Source organism: Haemorhous mexicanus, chromosome 2 (genome assembly GCF_027477595.1).
Source record: "Haemorhous mexicanus isolate bHaeMex1 chromosome 2, bHaeMex1.pri, whole genome shotgun sequence".
NCBI classification, from domain to species: Eukaryota; Metazoa; Chordata; class Aves; order Passeriformes; family Fringillidae; genus Haemorhous; species Haemorhous mexicanus.
In genome coordinates, this window is record NC_082342.1 from 14,483,273 (window position 1) to 14,502,144 (window position 18,872).

The 18,872-nt window shown below is 40.4% G+C and overlaps 1 protein-coding gene across 1 annotated transcript; it reads right to left on the reverse strand.

Annotated features, from left to right (window-relative positions):
• Positions 1-1,137: 1,137 nt before the first annotated feature.
• On the reverse strand, positions 1,138-11,326 carry MRPL39 (mitochondrial ribosomal protein L39). Its single transcript, XM_059873043.1, has 10 exons — positions 11,226-11,326; positions 9,793-9,999; positions 9,431-9,570; positions 8,698-8,797; positions 7,382-7,449; positions 5,939-6,051; positions 4,339-4,404; positions 2,997-3,150; positions 1,939-1,986; positions 1,138-1,269 (listed from the first exon to the last, which is right to left on the reverse strand). Exons 1-10 carry the CDS (start codon positions 11,266-11,268, stop codon positions 1,183-1,185), a joined length of 1,026 nt encoding a protein of 341 aa, XP_059729026.1. The 5' UTR covers positions 11,269-11,326; the 3' UTR covers positions 1,138-1,182.
• Between the last annotated feature and the right edge of the window lie 7,546 nt (positions 11,327-18,872).

An 18,872-nucleotide genomic window follows, 5' to 3' on the forward strand; every position in this document is an offset into this window, starting at 1 on the left:
CAAAGATGGCAAGTACTGCATTAAACAACAAACAAAAACCAACCAATCAAGCAAAACTAAAAGAAAGCCACAACAAAACCCAAAAGAACAACACAAACGACAAATTTTTGTGTTTCTTAAGACAAGAAACAATGCCTGCTTCTTCAACAGCAAAAGAACAACAGGTTCAAAGCCAAAGTACACTCCAGCAAGTTCAATTTAATGAAAATATACAGAATGTGTAAATGCATATGTGTTCATTGAAGGTAAACTTTGAATCAAAAATCTGACTTAAAAAAATAATAAGCATCTGATACCATTATAAACAGTCCTCTGCAACATTAATCAAGAGGAAAAAGCACCATCCATTTTCCAAGTGTCCTGAGAAGACATGGGTTACACCTAAATGTATCTTACTGAACTACTACCCTGCTCTCACAAAACTGTGGTGTCAACAGGATTCGGAACCATGTGATGCAGTTAATGGTAAAAATAATAATTGGGATGAAATTCAGAGAAAATATTTGCACTTCAAAAAGTAATAAAAATTTCCTCTGGTATAATGAGAACAGTTCAGTATAATGAGTTAGGGATGAAAATACAAAACATCAGAAAACATCATCTAACAAAAGCCCCTTGCAAAATTTAATTGAAGTCACCACATTTAAATGTCAAACAAAGAAAATGCATAATAAATCTTAGTACACTAGGGATCCAAGTAATGAACTAAATTCCTGGTATTATTCTGGAAAATTATCTTTAACAGCACTTGTGCAGCAGAAAGAAATCATTAAACTCCAAGAACCTTCTGGCTTTTACATTCTACTATTTTTTATTGGTAAAGCAGTGGCAATTATACCTTTACATACTTTTAAGGGTATCTTTTTAAGACACTATTTGTCTCAACTTTTGGTTGCAGTAGGCAACAACATATGGATGGACACATGCAATTACTGTTGTCAAGATAAGGACAGGGGCAACTTGCAAGTTATTGCAGATAAAAAATTAACTTCCCTCCACCCGCCCTTTTTCTCTTTAAGGAAACCTTTAAAGTGGACTGAAACATTTTGTGTATACCTGTGTCTATACTTATCTACGATTTATGTCACAGAATTCAAATTAATTACCCAAGACATTTCTGTAAGAGGCACAAACAAGTCATGTAAAAATACATGTTTTATTATGTACATTTAGAGGTTCAACTTAATTTAAATTGATATGTTTTCCTTCTTCAGTTCCATCTTTCGCCTCAAGACATTGTGCTGCTGTTTCCAAATATTCTTCAGTGACCTGCAGAAAGAAATCAATTTTGTTATATTTTTAAAAATTATTTCCCTTTCCTTGGTCCTGAAATTCCTCCCCTCATTCTGTCACTGTAACAAGAAAGGACAACCTACAAAGACTATCATCTTCTCCAAAATTAAACAACCAAAAGGACAAGAATATTCAAACTAAGTTCAGGGAAAATGCCATGGGGCAGGCTCAGAACATATCCATGGCTAACAAGTTTCAGAAGACATGAAGTACTTTTTTTTCTGTCTCTTACCAAACAAGTAAAATTATTGATCAAAAGGCTCTACAACAGCTGCTCTTTAATTCTTACAAAGACTTCCTATGTTTAAATATTTCTTGATAGTGGTTATTTGGTTATATGTGGGTTATAATACCTTATAGTTTAATTTACCTTGAAGTATTTTTTAATTGGACAAATCCTATCAATCAATTAGTATATGTTTTTTAAATGGCGCAATGCTTTTTAATAACAGACCTCAGAAACAGTGCTACCACATCCTTCAATAAACAAGCAGTTAGATTTCTGATTTCCATTCACCTGTGAATATTTCCATTCCTAAAGATATGTTCTTGAGTATACTACCTACCACTAATCATTCAGAGTGTCCTCCATCACAGCATACCTTTGTATTTGGTAACCTGTACTTTACCACTTGTGAGACTTACCAGCCTCTTTGATCTTTCCAGCAGTTTGTGCCACACAGTGTGGTGAGCCTGTGTGAAATGTCATTAAATGATGTTAGCAGAGGTAAAAAATAATTTATCATAGAATAGATTTGACAAATGTATAGACATGATGGCACAAAACCATAATAATGCCCAGTTCAAATGTTCTAACAACTTAAAATTTTGGTGTCCAATTTGCCCATATTCACATGGGGAACTTGAATAAATGTCTACCCATCACATGGCCCATCCCTGAAATGTTCATGGCCAGGGTGAATGGAGCTTTGAGCAACCCGGTCCAGTGGAAGGTGCCCCTCCCCATGGAAGGGGAATTGGAACTGCACAAACTTTAAGGTCCCTTCTAACCCAAACCATTTTATGGTTCTATGATTTCATCCACAGTGTGGAATCCTTTAGGAATTAACTGGCAGAAAAAGGAATTATGCTTAGGAAGGGAACACAGAGATCAGCTGAGGAACCCTTGAAAATTTCCCCAACTAAGACAATAGTACATGTCCTAGATCACAATGTCAAAATCATGTAAGCCAACACTAATGGGAATAAAGACTCCTGCCTCCACCTTCAGTTCTTTGTTTAAGAAGACTCATTAGAGTTAGGACATTTTTTGTTGATGCTACTTTTTACTTTGCTGTCATGAAATTGTTTGAATGGTATATTTATCATGAGTACAAATACAAAGTTCTGCTCTTTTAAGCACTGTCAGTAGCCTGGATGTCAGAAGACTGGCATACACAACTTAGGCAAGCAGAATGAAATATCCATGCAGGAATTATACAACCGAAACAGTACCTTCCATACTGAAAAATAACATCATGGGCCCTCTCATGCAAACTTTTCTAGTTCTGACTGCACATCCACAACTGTTTCAGGAATATGAACCTAAATATCCAACACAGTCACCATCAGGGGCCCTCCCTTTCTACGGCTCTCAACTATGAATTCCTTTTAGCTACCAACACAGCACCTTAGAAAAATGGAAACACAGGTAAAATGCTCTAATTTAAAGAAAGAAAACCTGTGCAAAATGGATTACTTACCTTCAAATGGACTGGCAAGGACACACCCTGGAATCTCCTTATCAATTCAGACTGGTCAGTCTGAAGATTATGGGCTGCTGTTATCTCATACTGGAAACAGAAACTTGTCCTTGGAATATGAGGACCTTCACTGACATCTACAAAGTCACCAAACCTGGAGGGATGAAAAAAACCCCAGTTTATATACCAAATATAGTTTGAGTAAAATACAAGGAGATTAGGTTTTATTTTTGATTAGCAAATTCCAATCAACAGAAAGATAATCCACACAAATCCCAAACCAAATCTAAACAAACCTCCAGCTCAGCATTTTGAAGTTTCCTAAACCAAAAGTACAGGTCACACAATTTCCTTAAATGAACTTAGAAAATTTAAACCTAAAGTCTAGTAAAGGATCTTAGGTTTAAAAAGTCTTTGCTGCCATGTTGGCTCTAAAACTGGGATGTCATTTGCCAGAAAAAGATTTGTCTCCAAGATCACCTGTTTTCCACAGTACAGTGCTTACAACCTGCACAGTTATTTCCCTTTCCAGTTCTTGGAAAACTGCAAATCAATTAAGAAAAGAGAGACAGCATAGTACAGCAAAGAAATACTGAGAATGAACCTCTCCCAGAAATCAATGGGTAAGCCCATTTTCCCCTTTATTGAGCAAATCAGAATGGAAGGAAGGAAAGAATGACACAACATTGTTCTAGAATTTCAAGAACCACCACTGCAAAGACAGCTGTTCCTTTAGATAGATGATGCTCCTTTAGATAGAACAAAAACAAATTAGGAACTCTTTAGACATCTACACAACCGAATATCCTATAATAGCCTAAGACAGAGAACTGCCTGAGATACAGGCAATTATCCTGCCTCTGTATCTTACACTGAATCCCCAGGATGCTGTTCTATTCTAATCTCCACCACTACAAAGCAGTAGATTGCAAGTTAGGAAGATCTTGACAACTTTGAAAGAAAAATTCATTATACAATGCTAACTCTTGTTTTCAAACAGTATTTGGTTTGTATTTTATTTAGCCTGTCAAGCTCTAGAGATGTATTTAGTTTCCATGTAAAAGCAAGGAAACGCTAAGACTTCTCTGGCACTTACCACCCTTAACACAATAAGAAATAGAAACGTACTATCACAAAGTATCACAAAATAATGGTTACATTAAAAAAACCAAGGAAACAAACCACACTAACTTAAGATAGACCACAGACAGTAATGAATACAAGTGATCTTTAAATTTAAAACCATCCCAAGTAACTTGCTCTTCTCACTTGCAGAGAGTACTTGCAATATACTCAAATGTTCCAGTGAATCATTACAGAATGAAAGTTCAGTTTTGCTTACCTATGTAATGGTACAATTCCTTCCATATTCTGAGAAGCTTTTCTTTCTATCATCTCCATTTTGTATCTGGACAAGAAAAAAAAATATTTTAAAAATCCTCACCTTTAACACCTTGCTCTTATAAGAGCACTTCAGAAACTAATTTAATTCATTTAAAACTCCTAAAAATCATGCTTGTATTTATGTGAGCTTTGAGACTGGTTTAAATTCCTAATGAGAACACATATTGACATGCTTCATTAACAGACCTGTTAGTTAACCTCAGTTCATGGAAAACTACAGAGATTTTACTGAGCACTACTGAAAGGCACTTTAAAAATAGTGCAATCATCAGGCACAGTCAACATGGGATCCTGAGACAGGATGTTTGGGAATAGTTTAATGCTGTGCTGGGAAGCAGGTCAAATTGGACATGAGAAAGCATTTCCTTAGGAGACAATGTTCAAACACTGAACAGGCTTTTTGGAGAGGTGGTCAATGTCCCAAGACTGTCACTGACTAAGAGGCATCTGAGAAATGACTTTAATAATTTGCTGTAACTTGTCAGCTCCGCATCAGTCAGCCAGCTGAACTAGGTGGTTGTTGTAGGTCCCTTCCTATTGAAATATCTACACCAGTCTATTCTGTGCTTATTTTATAAAAGAGCTATGCTCCCATGGCAGTTTAATTCAGAAAGATACAATGGACCTACTACTACAAATAAGAGTTTTTCAGGTCACCTGTAAGACTAGAAGACACCATGACACCACCTAAACTGACTTGATGCAATGTGCAGCCCTTAACAGCTGGTCTCCTGCAATACAGGGAAGTGTTCTCTGTGCTTTCTACACACAAAATCTAAAGGGACCATCAAAAGTCAGCTCTCACCTGCTGTCAATGCAGCCAACAAAGTGGAGATGATGATCCATATGTCACATTAAAATGACCTTCAGCATAGAGCTAAAAAATTTGCTATTTTGCAACTTTAGCTTCATTATAGTTTAATTTTGGTTCACAAAATGATAAATAATTTCTCATTTTCCCCTACATCTCTCCAACTGCCAAAAAGCTGTGGACCCAAACATGGCTGAGGTATTTTTTTCAGCAAAAAAGACACACCTTGAACACCTTTGAACAAACCTTTTTTTTTAAAACACAGACCAAAGCATTTTACCCATTTTCCCCTGCACAATTCAAAAACCGCATTTCATTAAATCTCCATTTGAAGATACCAGGACGTGAAAAATACACATTTCTTTAAATATGGAAGCCTTTCAGAAAAGGCTACCATGTCAAGGCTAACCACCAGAGTTTTCAACTTAATAGTAGTGGAATCTTGAAGCTCACTAGTGAACAAAAGAATTTTCAGACTTTCAGTTTGTCACAAATCTACATCCAGTAAAGGTGCCTGGTGCTGGCCTCTGAAGAGAACAACAAGAACTAAGTAAGCTGGTGTGAGTAAGTTGGTAGGAAGAGAATGGAGGCAGGCTCATTCAGAGCAGTGGGAGAAGTACCTTCTTACTTCACCTATCACATCTAATTTTAGATTTATAAAACCAACCAGAGATTTGACTTGATTTCTAATTGCCTCTTTGAAAGAAAGGCAAATTCAGACACTCACTTATTATGCTGAAACATTTCACGAGCTACTTTTGCTTCAACATGCAGTGTTTCAAAGGGCAGGTCTTGATGGATTAGCTTTTTGGCATCCCGTGTAAGAGAACAGAAGTTGTCCTAATAAAAGAACATAAAAACTGTAACCATCTTTTCACAGCTGTAGTGAACAGACAAAGCAGAGCAAACACTAAATATTACTCAAACCAACAAAGATCATCTACTATAAACCCTATAATACAGCAATTTTAAATATATATAAATACAAATATAAAACTATAAATACAGCAATTTTACTGTAGGAGTGTCTTACTAGTATCATAAGAGCACTACAGATCACCACTGTTTTAATGGACAAACTCAGTGCCCAGTCATTTCAATGAGAAATAGTCATTTTCCATCAAAAACAATATATATTAATTAAACTGCAGTTTAATTAATAGGCAGTAGGCATGTTTAATAGTAGGTTTTACCTACATGGTACTACAAACACAGTCTTGCTACTGTTGAATACTCATTTATAAATCTTGTTTCCCAGAGTAGAGTCTTCACTTATAAATAAGCTCTATTATGATAGATCAAAGTGAAAAAAAAGTAATGAATATTTAATAAATAAAAATTTGCCACCTTGGAATCTGAGGTTCTGCATAATTCAGATTTACTCGTAAATAAGAAATTGTTATGAGGTGGAATTACATTTAAAATGTCATGTAGAAATTATTTCTAACTAAATTACTTCAGCCACAAGATCATATTGAAGAAAAATTCTGCATTGTACCAACACTGCTTTGCTAGCCATACACCCCTCTGCTGCTTTTTGGGCATAAGAACAAGAATGGGCCCCAGATGGGTAAAACATTTGTGATTACAAATGGCTGTGAGACTTAGAGCATTGAGATTATTAGATTTACTGCAGAGCATGAAACATAAGCAAGCTATAAAGGAGAGCTGCAGCTGAATGTGCTCACAGATTTTATTCAACAACAAACTGATTCTGCTGTAAACCACCAGAAAATATGCCTTATAGACACTTTTATTTTCAGAGACTCTACTCACACAAAGACTGTGGCTGCATCTACATTACCAGGCAAGAGCAGCTGAGGAGGAACAGATCTGTACAGTAACAAATATGGCACTGAGGTCCCAAAGGCCCCATCAAATGTTTCTGAACTTGTACTTCAGACTAGAATTTTCTCTAGCTCCACAGACCTAAAGCCTGAAAGCATGTGGAAGACAGCACAAGGTTTATTTTTGTCTGAAAGGAAATGGAGAGCACTATGCCATAGCACCAGTGTGTGGTAAATGCAGAGATCAGCTCCCAAAGACTACTCCAAATGTGCACTAACAGAAAGGGAAAAAAGCTCTGTCTCTTCTCCCCTATCAAAAAAGAACAACTGGACAAGGACACAAGCTCTAGAACTTTTTGGGTTTATGCCGGAAAAGTGCTTACGTTTGTTGGTTTCCAGTCATTCAGTTTATTGTCCAAAACCACATCATAACAGAAAGCTCCAGAGATCACTGCAATTCCAATCCAAAGAGAAAAACATTCATGTTTGTAACAAAGTATGATCTCACAATCATACTATATTCTTACAACAAAATAAATTAGAAGAAAAAGAAAAACAGAATTACTTCTAGAAATTCATCATAAAAGTTTTCAGGTCTGATTATACTATAAAATAACAGATTGAACTTGTGTTGTTTTAATTTCACTTCACTGAATGAGAAAGTAATTTGAAAGGAGTTTTAATGCAACATCAGTATAAGAGAATCCCAATAAAGAGGGGAAAAAATAAACTGCTTCACAAAACTGCATCTAACTCTGCAAAAAAAACCAAAACCACTCACTTTAAAAATACTTCACCATTTTTCTATTCTATGCCTCATACAATAAATGTGAGCTATTAAATAACAAAGAGGAATTTTTTGCATAGAGAAATCAGACAACATTAGAGCTGTTTAACCATGACACAAGCAATGCACAAGTTTCTGGTAAAGGCAACACAAATTTATCTGACAGTTGTTAGAACACTTTTTTGTGTATATTGACTTATGGCTATTTAGAAATCAAATATATGAACACAGTAAGATCACAGTATTTCTATACATGCAGTATAATGATATAGCTGAGTATATCCAAGATTATTCCAAACTCTGGTAGAACTGAAATATTTACCTGTACTTACTAATTACAACAAATGCTAAAACTGCTAAAAAGAGAAGCAGTTATAGCAGTCCATATGACCAGCAACCAATCTTCTCATATATTAAATGCATAATTATGCAGATTTTGTTATTGAAACAACCTCTTCTCTTGTGCATTTTCTCACTTTTCTAAATCTTAAATAAGATCACAGATGAGCAGTTGTTACTAAGCTTGTTTGTACCTCAATAATCTTCCAATTTGGTGTAGACGGTCATTTTTAGAAACTCAAGTGATGGACAAGGTTATGCAGTAATTAGAGCAAATTCCACAGAAACATATCTGTCTCATCACATCTGGAAACCTTGCTCATGTCACTTCACAATTAGTTACTAATCAGCTATGAAATCCTAAGTGGTCTGAAACCCAGTGGCCACACAGATCTATTTTCTGAACATTGATAACAAAATTGTTTTCAGTGTGGTTATTATAAATTAAAGGCAATTACAACAGCATGCAATACACATATCAATGCTAAGTACCATCAATCATTGGAAATAATTTTTTCTAAGTTTTCACTTGAGAAGCAGCAAAAGACAATCAATATAAAACATTTTTACCACCTGGCACTTCTGGAGCTTTAACTAGATTGACTGAGTATTCATCCTTGAATGCTCTCTTTAGCACACACGCCATGATCATGGCACAGGAACGCCAATATGCCTGCAAAGAGAATTTCAGGACAGGAACTTAATGCCTAGAAGCTAAATATTCCCAAAAAATCTCCCAAAGCTTAACTGGATGATGCACAAACCTAGCTGCCAACTCAAGCATTTCACCCCTGAAGTGTTCAAGGCCAGGGTGGACAGGGCTATGAGCAACCTGGTCTAGTGGAGAGGCATCCGTGCCCATGGCAGGGGGTGGAACTGGATGAGCTTCTAATGTCCCTTCCAACCCAAGCTTTTCCATGATTCTATGATTACTTTCTTTAAAACTTAAAATTCAATTCAGAGATGATTCTCCAAACAGAACCAAATTAAAAAAAAATCAAAACTGCACTTAGAATGCAAGCCAGATATAACCCTGGAGTTATTTAAATCTGAAATCCCAGAATAATACAACAGTTGAAAGGAAAGTCAACAATTCACCTAGCCCACACACTAGTCCAGCTAATGATAGCCATAGTGCACCATTAAAAAGGCATTAAAATGTCTGAACTTAAATGACAACAAAGTTCAAAAAAGCAGACAGGCATGGAACTGAAAGGTGCACACAGAATCAAAAACCAAGAAGGCATAATTAGGGCCACCTGCAATGAGACAGGGTCACCTACAATGGAACACGATAATAACTTACCTTGTTTACTTCCTCTGGATCTTCATCTTTGAAGGTAAGGAACTGAATTTCACATGATTTGGTCAGGGGTCTGTACATGTCCCAGATTTCACCATCCACAAAAGCCAGAACAGAGTTCTTGCAATGCCATTCACTTAAATCTGAAGAAAATAAAGAAACCCTGAAGTATTAGTTAGTTATTAACCATAATTTTCAGGATTAGCAGTTCAGACTGCTGCATTTCTAACAACTACAAGTTTCATATTTGTAAATGACCTGGAAGGATGAACTACGAAATAAGCCTCCAAAAATTAACTGTTTCTATTTCAACTGGCAGCACTACATTCTCCATGAGGGGCCAGTTCAGAAATCCATCCACTTACGCATGGCACAGTTATACGGTGTGGACAGAGCCTTGTTCATGACAAACACACTGCCAGGGTGCAGCTTCCCAGTGTATTTCACTTCAATCTTCTCAATCCGTGGGTGAAGAGACAATTGTCTCTCTTTCTCTTTGGTGAAGAGCTCATTTCGCATCCGAACCACCTCATCGGGCGTCAGCCGAGAGAAAGCTGGCGTGGAGATGTACCCTGGGAACAGGAGAGACACTGAGTAAGCAATCATCCCAGAGCAAGCAACCCTGGGGTGAGACCAACAGAGCATCCCTCCTGTGAGGAAAGCCTGAGTGAACTGGGGCTGTTCAGCCTCAAAAAGGGATGAGTGAGAGGGGACCTCATCAGTGTCTGTCAGTGCCTGCAGGGAGGGGTCAGAGCAGGGACCAGGCTCTGCTCAGTGGTGCCCAGCAATGGGACAAGAAGCAAGGGGCAGAAACAGATGCACAGAAGTTCTACATGAACATGAAGAACTTTCCTGGACAGTGACCAGGCACTAAAACAGATTGCCCAGAGAGGGTGTGGAGTCTCCCTAACTGGAGATATTTCAGAACCATCTGGATGCAATCCTGTGCCATGTGCTCTGGGATGATCCTACTTGAGCAGAGAGGTTGGACCAGATTACCCACTGTGGTCCCTTCCAACCTCAAACATTCTGCGACTCATTCTGAATTTTCAAAGCTTCTTTATAAGGTTTTGGTTTTTACCACACTACCGATCACCCACCTGTCTGTCTCAATATGTGCAATGTAGCACTTCTGCAGCTCCAGCACGCTGGGACCCTGCACTGCCTGCCCAAAGTCACAACACAAGACTGAGGCAACAAAAGGGGTCAAAAAAATGATGAGGGGTCTCAAGCATCTCTCTTATGAGTAGAGACCGCAGGAGCTGGGCCTGTTTAGTTTGGAGAGGAGTAGACTGAAAGGAAATCTCATTAATGCACATAAATATCTTAAAGGCAGGTGCCAGGAGTTTGGTGCCAGGCTCCTTTCAGTGGTGACCAGCAACAGGATGAGAAGCAATGGCCATAAACTAAAACACAAATAGTTTCACTTCAACATGAGGAAGAAATTCTTTCCATGGAAAAGGGCAGAGCACTGGAATAAGCTGCCCTGGGAGGGTGTGGAGTATCTTCCTGGAGACATTCCAAATCATGTTCCTGTGTCACCTGCTCGTGGCAGGACTGGATGATCTCCAGACGTCTCTTCCAGCCCTAACTACTCTGGGTAGTTCGTTCTATGCAAAGGTTAATGTCGCTCCCTGGCTGCAAAGGCCCTTCCCTCACACAGGCCAACTCCCCCGCGGCCTAATAAGGCCCCCTCAGCCCCTGAAAGCGCCGCCGCAGTACCAGCCCGAGCTCGGCGCGGCCCCGCACTCCCGGCTCCCGGCTCCCTCCCGCACTCCCGGCTCCCTCCCGCACTCACGTTTCCCGGCCCGCAGCCCGCGGGCGGCCCACGGCGCGGCCATGCTCCCGCAGCCCCGGTGCCACCTCCCGCGCTCCGGCAGGAACACCGGCCGCAGCTGCGCCGTTCCGCCGCTGTCCCGAGCGCGGCCGCCGGGCGGCGGGAGCCTCCGGGTCCCGCTGCCACCGCCACTTCTAGCAGCCCCTCCACAACTCCGAGCCACAAAAGCGTATTCTCCCTTGGAAGGGACCCGCAGCGATCATCAGACGATCTCATCCTGGTGGGTGAGAGGCTGGACATGCCCCGCCCTTGTGCTCTGGGAGCCCAGAGCCCCCCGAGTGCTGGGCTCATCCAGAGCCCCGTGGGCAGCAGGGCAGGGAGGGGATTCTGCCCCTCCGCCCCCTCTGCTGAGACCCCACCTGCAGGGCTGCATCCAGCTCTGGGCTCCCAGCACAGCAAGGACAGGGACCTGCTGGAGCCAGGCCAGAGGAGGCCACCAAGTTTATCAGAGGATGGAGAACATCCGCTATGAGGAAAGGCTGAGAGAATTGGGATTGTTCAGCCTGGAAAAGAGAAAGCTTTTGGGTGTCCTGGTTGTGGCCTTCCAGCACCTGAAGAAAACTTACAGAAAAGAGAGGCAAGACTATTTACCAGGGCTTGTAGTGACAGAAGAAGGAAAAATGACCTGAATTGAAAGACAGTAGGTTTAGATTAGATACAAGGAAAGCATTCTTCCCTGTGAGGGTGGTGAGGCCCTGGTAGAGGTTGCTCAGAGAAGCTGTGACTGCCTCATCCCTGGAATTGTTCATAGCCAGGTTGGAGGGGCGTGGAGCAACCGGGTCTAGTGAATGGTGTCCCTGTCCATGGCAAGGGGTTGAAACTACATGACCTTCAAGGTCCTTTCCAACCCAAACCATTCTGTGAATCTATGACTGTGATTCCAGTCCAGCTCCTGGCCCTGCACAGGACTACCCCAAGAATCCCACCACCATATGCCTGAGACAGAGGTTGTGGAGTCACACCATGTTTGCTCAGAGAAATTCTGGAGTCTCCCTCACTGGAGATATTCCACAACCATCTGGACATAATCCTGTGCCATGTGCTCTGGCATGACCCTGCTTAAGCAGGGAGGTTGAACTAGGTAGTGTCTCCCAATTCCATTCTGTGATTCTGAGAGCATTGTCCAAACACTGTGAACTCCGACAGTCTTGGTGCTGTTTCCAGTGTCCTGGAGAGTAGTTCTGAGCATTACTCTAGGCAGAAACATCATCCCAGAATGTTGTACCTCTACCACTGGCCGCCTGCTCCCCTTTGCTAACACTGCTCACCTGGATGGCTAGGATTTGGGAAGATGTGGCAGTTTCAGTTTGAAACAAGGCGGAAACACCAATTTCGTGTAGTGGTTTAGGTTTGCTAATTTGAGATTTTTCAGCCAATGCACTAATTAGTGTGGTGGGTTCAGTGCTGGCCAATCACTAGTGTACTCACTCGTCTCTTTCTGTGGGGTAGGATTAGAAGAAAGGCAAAGCAGGCTCAAGACTTAAAAAAGAGTATAAAGAAAAATTTGTTAACAGCAGCTAAAAGAAAGAGTAATAAGAATCAGAACAAAAACCTTCATGACAATTCTCCTCCCCCTACAACCTTTTCTTTCACGTTGACAATGTAAACAGAAAAACTTACAATTTTCAGTCGGTTTACCACCTCTAGAATAGTGTTTCTTCAGTTCACTTAGGGAGAGAAGTCCCTCTTGTTAATGTTATGGGGACTTCTCTACAAGAAAACAGTTCTCTTGTGGCTCTCAATTTCTATGAATAGCAGCTGCCCAGGGACATCTGCAATCATGAAATCACTCCCATGTTCCACAAGCTTTTCCTACAGCTGCATTTATGGGCCATGTCAACTTATGGGGTACTGATTTAAAGGTGAGCTGTTCAAATGCAAAGGTTCTCATTATCTATCTCTGAAATCATCTTCATCTCTAGGAACAGAGATCATCTTCTTCTCTCCCTGGGGGTACAGGATCTTCATCACTTTTCACTCTTTCTCTATTAGAAGTTCAAACTTCTTATAGAATCACAGCTACTTTAAAATCTACTTACTTTAGATGGGGATCTTTGCTTGATATTTATAATTTGGGCACTTTAATATCCCCATACCTTCATGCGCTATAGGGAAAGCTTTACAAGAAGATTTCAGCTTAAAACTAAAGGCATCTCCTCATCCTTCCCATCTGGATGGGAAGGATGAGGACTTCTTGACTTCTTCTTCACTGACATCAGCATCTTCATGTTGTTTCTTTACATGTCTGCACTTTTGTCTCATTCTCTCACTTGAGGGAGGATTGAAGCATTGCAAGTGGTAATGTCCTGCCTGGGGCCTGCAGATGGTCACTAACCTGGCTGGGCTCAGTAGCTTGGGGCAGGAACTGTGGCTCGGAGTGACTGCAACCTCAGCAGCCAACACACATGGGCTTCTCCTTTCCCCTGCCTGGCAGCCAAAAGTGGGGCCCAGCAGGAGCCATCTGGCCCAGCCTGGCTGAGACCTCTTTGCTGGCCAGGAGAGAAAAGAGAAAGTTCACGGGTTTCTTTCATCTTTAACATGTGTTTTTCACAGAGGCATGTACAGCTTTGCAGTGGTTCATCCGATTGTCAATTCCCAAAGTCAACCACTGATTGTTTTCTATCAGACACGAAAGAAGCTGCCAGCAGCCTCTCCCAAAACATCACTTCCATGATGCAAAACCAACACAGGAGTGGAGCAGGGGAGCTAAAGGGGAGGACCCCTCTATTTTTATGTGAGAAGATATCAGATACACTTTCCTGGTGACCAATAGAGCCAATGCCAGCTGGATCTAAGGCAGTCCCACTGCTGGCCAAAATTAACCATCAGTGATAGTGGTAGTGCTCAGGGCTAACAGATTTAAGAAGAGAAAAGAGTTACTCTTCACTCTTAAGCAGCAATTGCAGGTAGATAAGGAGGGACTGAGAATGCATGAGAGGAGCAGCCCTGTGGACATCAAGGTCAGTGCAGATGGAGAGAGAGAATGTGCTCCAGGGGCCAGAGCAGAGGTTCCACTGCCCACATTGGAAAAGTGTGGGTCCTCCTCATGAGGATCAAGCAGCAGCAGAGACAATATGTGACAGACTGACTGCAGCCCTCATTCCCCATCCTCCTGCACCACTGAGGAGAGGAATGAGGTAAAGTTGGGAAATCAGGAGTAAAGGTGAACCCAGGGAAGAAGGGAGAGATGAGAGAAGACTTGTTTTTATTTCTCAGTTCCCTACTCTGATTTGTCAATAAATTAGATGAACTTTCCTCAGTTCAGTCTGGTTTGCTGGTAACGGTCATTTGTGAGTGATCTTTCAACCAGCAAGCCTTTCACTATATTTTCTCTTCCCTGTCCAGTTGAGGGGGGAAGAGATTAAGTGGATTAGGGAGCACTTGGTGTCCAGCCAAGGCCAACCCCTCACACCTCCCAACTGTCCTTCCTCCCCAGAAGATTGAATACAAGTAGAAGCTAGCTGCTGCCCATGTAGGAAAACTATAGTTCACATCAAAAAATAAATTTATTAAATAACTGAAGAGTTCATTTTGATGCTTTACAGTTTAGCTGATGATGGCCTTCATTGCAATCCTCAGCTGGCAATGATATAAGTAGCCATCATGAAGCCAATGTCAGACAGTTACTTTGAATTAGTGTCATTAAGATCTAAAGCATGTAATTAAACTCAACATCAAAAAAAATTAAAGACATGTCATTTTCCACTGTGGAAACACACAAGGGGACAGCTGGCTCCCCTTGGTTTGGTACCTGCACTGGCTTCCCTCTTTACCTGGGCTCTTATCCATAAAACCGGGGGTGTGAGTAAGGTAGCTGTTTGTGCCTTTGGTTACATTATTTGATAGGTTAAGAATTTCAGCAACTCAATCATCCTGCTTCCTCATTTTTAAAATGAGTTAAATACAAGTTACATAGAGTGATGCCAGTGTTTGCGTAATTACACCTCAACTACACCATTTCTCCTGTTAACTCAAGGAATCATATGCAGTCAATGACCATATGACAAATCATTTTGGTCTAAATGGTTAAAAAACCATAAGCAAAACAAGGTTACTAGAGTACGGTATCAAAAGAACACTTTTATTCTATAAGTAGATAATTCAGCATGTTCAGAGAATGGGAGACAGAAACAACCCTGTTCTGTCACTCAGAGGGAGTATTGAATGACAGGAGTTAAGTCCTACTTAATACTGCACACTTTGTTATACATATCTACATTAAACTGGCACTTCCTAATCTCTAAACCTTCTTTTGTACAAGTATTTGCAACTTTTTATTCAGCTAAATCTTCAGAAAGAATTGATGGTAGCATATCTGCTCTGTCCTTTTCCATGTTTGGTGTAGCTCTGGAAGCACAATGTAGATTTAAAAAAATCTGGGATTTGTAACACATTGAAGACTACAGAGAGGAGCAAGGTTATCTGCCTTTTGGTAACCCTCAGCCAATGACAGTGCAAAGCTGTCCCACCCAGAGACAATCAAAATACATCCAAAAGTGCTGGAAATTTCACCCAGGGTTCATTGAGAGTAGCTTTGTGTAGAAGGATTTAGGAATGATGGTTGATGAAAAACTGAACATGGGCCAGCAGTGAGTGCTCATAGCCCAGAAAGCCAACTGTGTCCTGGGCTGCATCCAAAGGAGCCTGGGCAGCCCACCCTCAATGCCTAAAGAAAAACAAAGAAGACATTGCTCAACAGAACGGTCCAAGAATAATTACAACCTACCAGTTTCCATAAAGCCCTTTAACTTTCAGGAAAACAATGTCTATTATTTTATAATGGTAAGAAAATATGAGGTTTCCCTCTGAAGCAACAGGAACCCTTTAACTGCTCTTATGCCATGGTATGCGACCCCACAGAAGAGTGTAAGCAACAAACCATGACTGTTTATCAGCCTCATAGTCCCAAAGCCAGCTCTGAGCTCACTTAAAGATGGCTTCAAAAGTAAAATTGGCTTAAAAATTCCTGTGCCTCCCTTTGCCATTCTTGGCTGTTTCTCTCTGCTCATCCTCTAGGTAAACAACTGTGGCAGCACTGTACAAGGCACTGAATGCAAGGTCGCTGAAGTGATACAATTTGCAGGATGAGTACTGAAAGATAATTTTTTTATTCATATGATTAACATAATTTCTTATACTAATTTTCATGCACAAGCAAAGTGAGAGCAGTAATCCATGACCAGAAGCAGCAATAGCCTTGTAAGACAACATGCAGTGTAACTACATCTTAAGAGGTGTATTCTTCATAACACCATAGAATTATAGAGTCATGGAATCATTGAAGCTGGAAAAGACCTCCAAGACCATCAAGTCCAGTCTTTAACTGAATACCATCATATCTACTAAACCATATGACAAAGTACCACACCTGCTTACTTTCTGAACACTTCCACCACTTCCCTGTGCAGCGTTTCAATGCTTTACAACCCTTTCTGTGACAAAATTTTTCCTAATATCCAACTTGAACCTCCCCTGGCATGACTTAAGACCATTTTCTCCTGTCCTATCACTTGTCACTTGGGAGTAGAGACCAGCCTGGCTACACCTTTGCAACCAAATTTAGCAGTTCCAATTTGTTATACTGATTTTTTGTTGATGTTATTTTACATCAGAGCTATTGTAGAAATCAGCATGCTAATTGTATAAGAATAAATCTAGAGCGTTTTTGTTCCTCCTGCAAAATAAGATATATTTTGAGTGGAGATATAACCAAAAGGAGGATTCTCTTAATATAACTTAATTTCTCTTTATTCATTTTTAGCATCCCACAGCTAGGAAAGATAAAATGTGAAGAGTGAAAGTGAAGAGCCAGAGTCTTATGGTCTTTCACAGAATTTTTACAAATTATTTTTCAAGACAGTTTTTCTGTTAGGTGAGGAGAACAGAACTCTTTGACAGTATGTCACAGACTGAAGTGGTTCATGCCTTAAACATTGTTATGAAGGAGTTTTGCCCTTTATAGCAAAAACTGTATAAAGAAGTTACAGCCTCAGAAGCCCATCCCTCCTTGAAGATGCCTGACTGGAACTTTGGACTGTGAGTTAAGCAGCCCAGATAAGATAAATGCAACATTATGTTCAATCATCTCAAGTCTGGGGAGAAACAAACAAGGCTGAGAGAAATGAATTCATCCACAAGAAAGCCAAATGCAGCAAAGAACCATCCCTGGCTGGCTTTGGGCTGGGGGAGACCACAGCCCACAGAGGCCAGGTTTGCACCGACTCCCCCACCCGAGGGGTGAGGAGGAGGTTTCGGATGTGAACACCCATCCTCCCTTACACAAACCAGCCCAGCTGTGGAACCTCCAGCCCCACAGGCCACATCCATGGGACATTCACATGGGAGGCAGCTGAGGGGGTGTCATAATCCATCAATGATCCTGAAAGTGTTCCCCAGCACCACAGCACTGCATGGATGCAAAACGATGCAAGAGATCCTGAGTCTGCTGCAAGAGACTGCCTCCTTCCAGGGGAGGTACCTGGGCATTCTCAGCTGGCCTGGCCTGAGGGTACATTAATCCATAGGATTCTATACTTTTCAGGGGGGACCTTCACCACCAAGAAGACCAGCTGGAAGAGGATCAACAGAACATTGCTGGGATTCACACAGTAGTGATATTTTCTTTGATCCGTCTTTGTCATTCTCTTTCTGTCCCTCACCTCTTTTCTATTTCTTTCTTTCTCTCTCTCCTTCTCTCTTTCTGTCTCTCTCATATTTCTAATTAAATAAAACCCATATTATTGACTTTGGCATATGGTCTTGTTTGCACCTTAATTCAAGCAGAGGCATTTCTAATAACTCTAAAAATTGGACCATAACACAGTGATGGTGCAATAATAAAAGAGGTCAACTCATTATTAGAACAGATTATCATCAGCACTTCACATTTGCAATAGAAAGTTTCATCAAAAAGAGGAAGAATTCCATTGCAATGTAAGAATGTAGATTTATCTAAAATATTGCCTAATAAAATGAGAGCAGTCTTTCATTTTATTAATTCCTGGGATTGCTACAAAACATCCAAATCTTGAAATCATGTTGCAGTTACAGTCAATTTTTCAAGGCTTTTCTATACAAAGAACTTGCCTGGAACAGCTATCACAAAATAAGATAGCTATTCTTGACTAACATTTTGTGTGCAGATGTTAATTATAGACTATTTTTATTATTCTAAAAAGGAGTGTCTATGGAAAGTTCTCCAAAAATAACTGTTAAACTGAGCATCTCAAACAAATTCTTCCATTTTGGGCTCTATGTGTAATTTGATGAAAACATTTCTACTCCAACTTTAAAAGGTAAGAAATATGGATTAGCAGTCTTGTGCCCTTCTAACAAAGTACTTAACAGTATTTTTAAGAATACAATTGTTGAGCAAAGTACATAGAGAAAAACTGTATCTATTGAATGAACTATATGTCTCACAACCACTTTTCCAGTAATTCTGTAAATGCTTTCAAAATACTTACATTTAACTCCCGATGTGTCCTGTAATTGTATAAAGCAAGCGGAGAAACCATGATCTAGTCATTGCTGAAATAAAAGAAATTAATGGAAAGAAAATATGAACTGTACTAGAAAAAGTCAGAGAAATGTGGGGGAAACACTAGG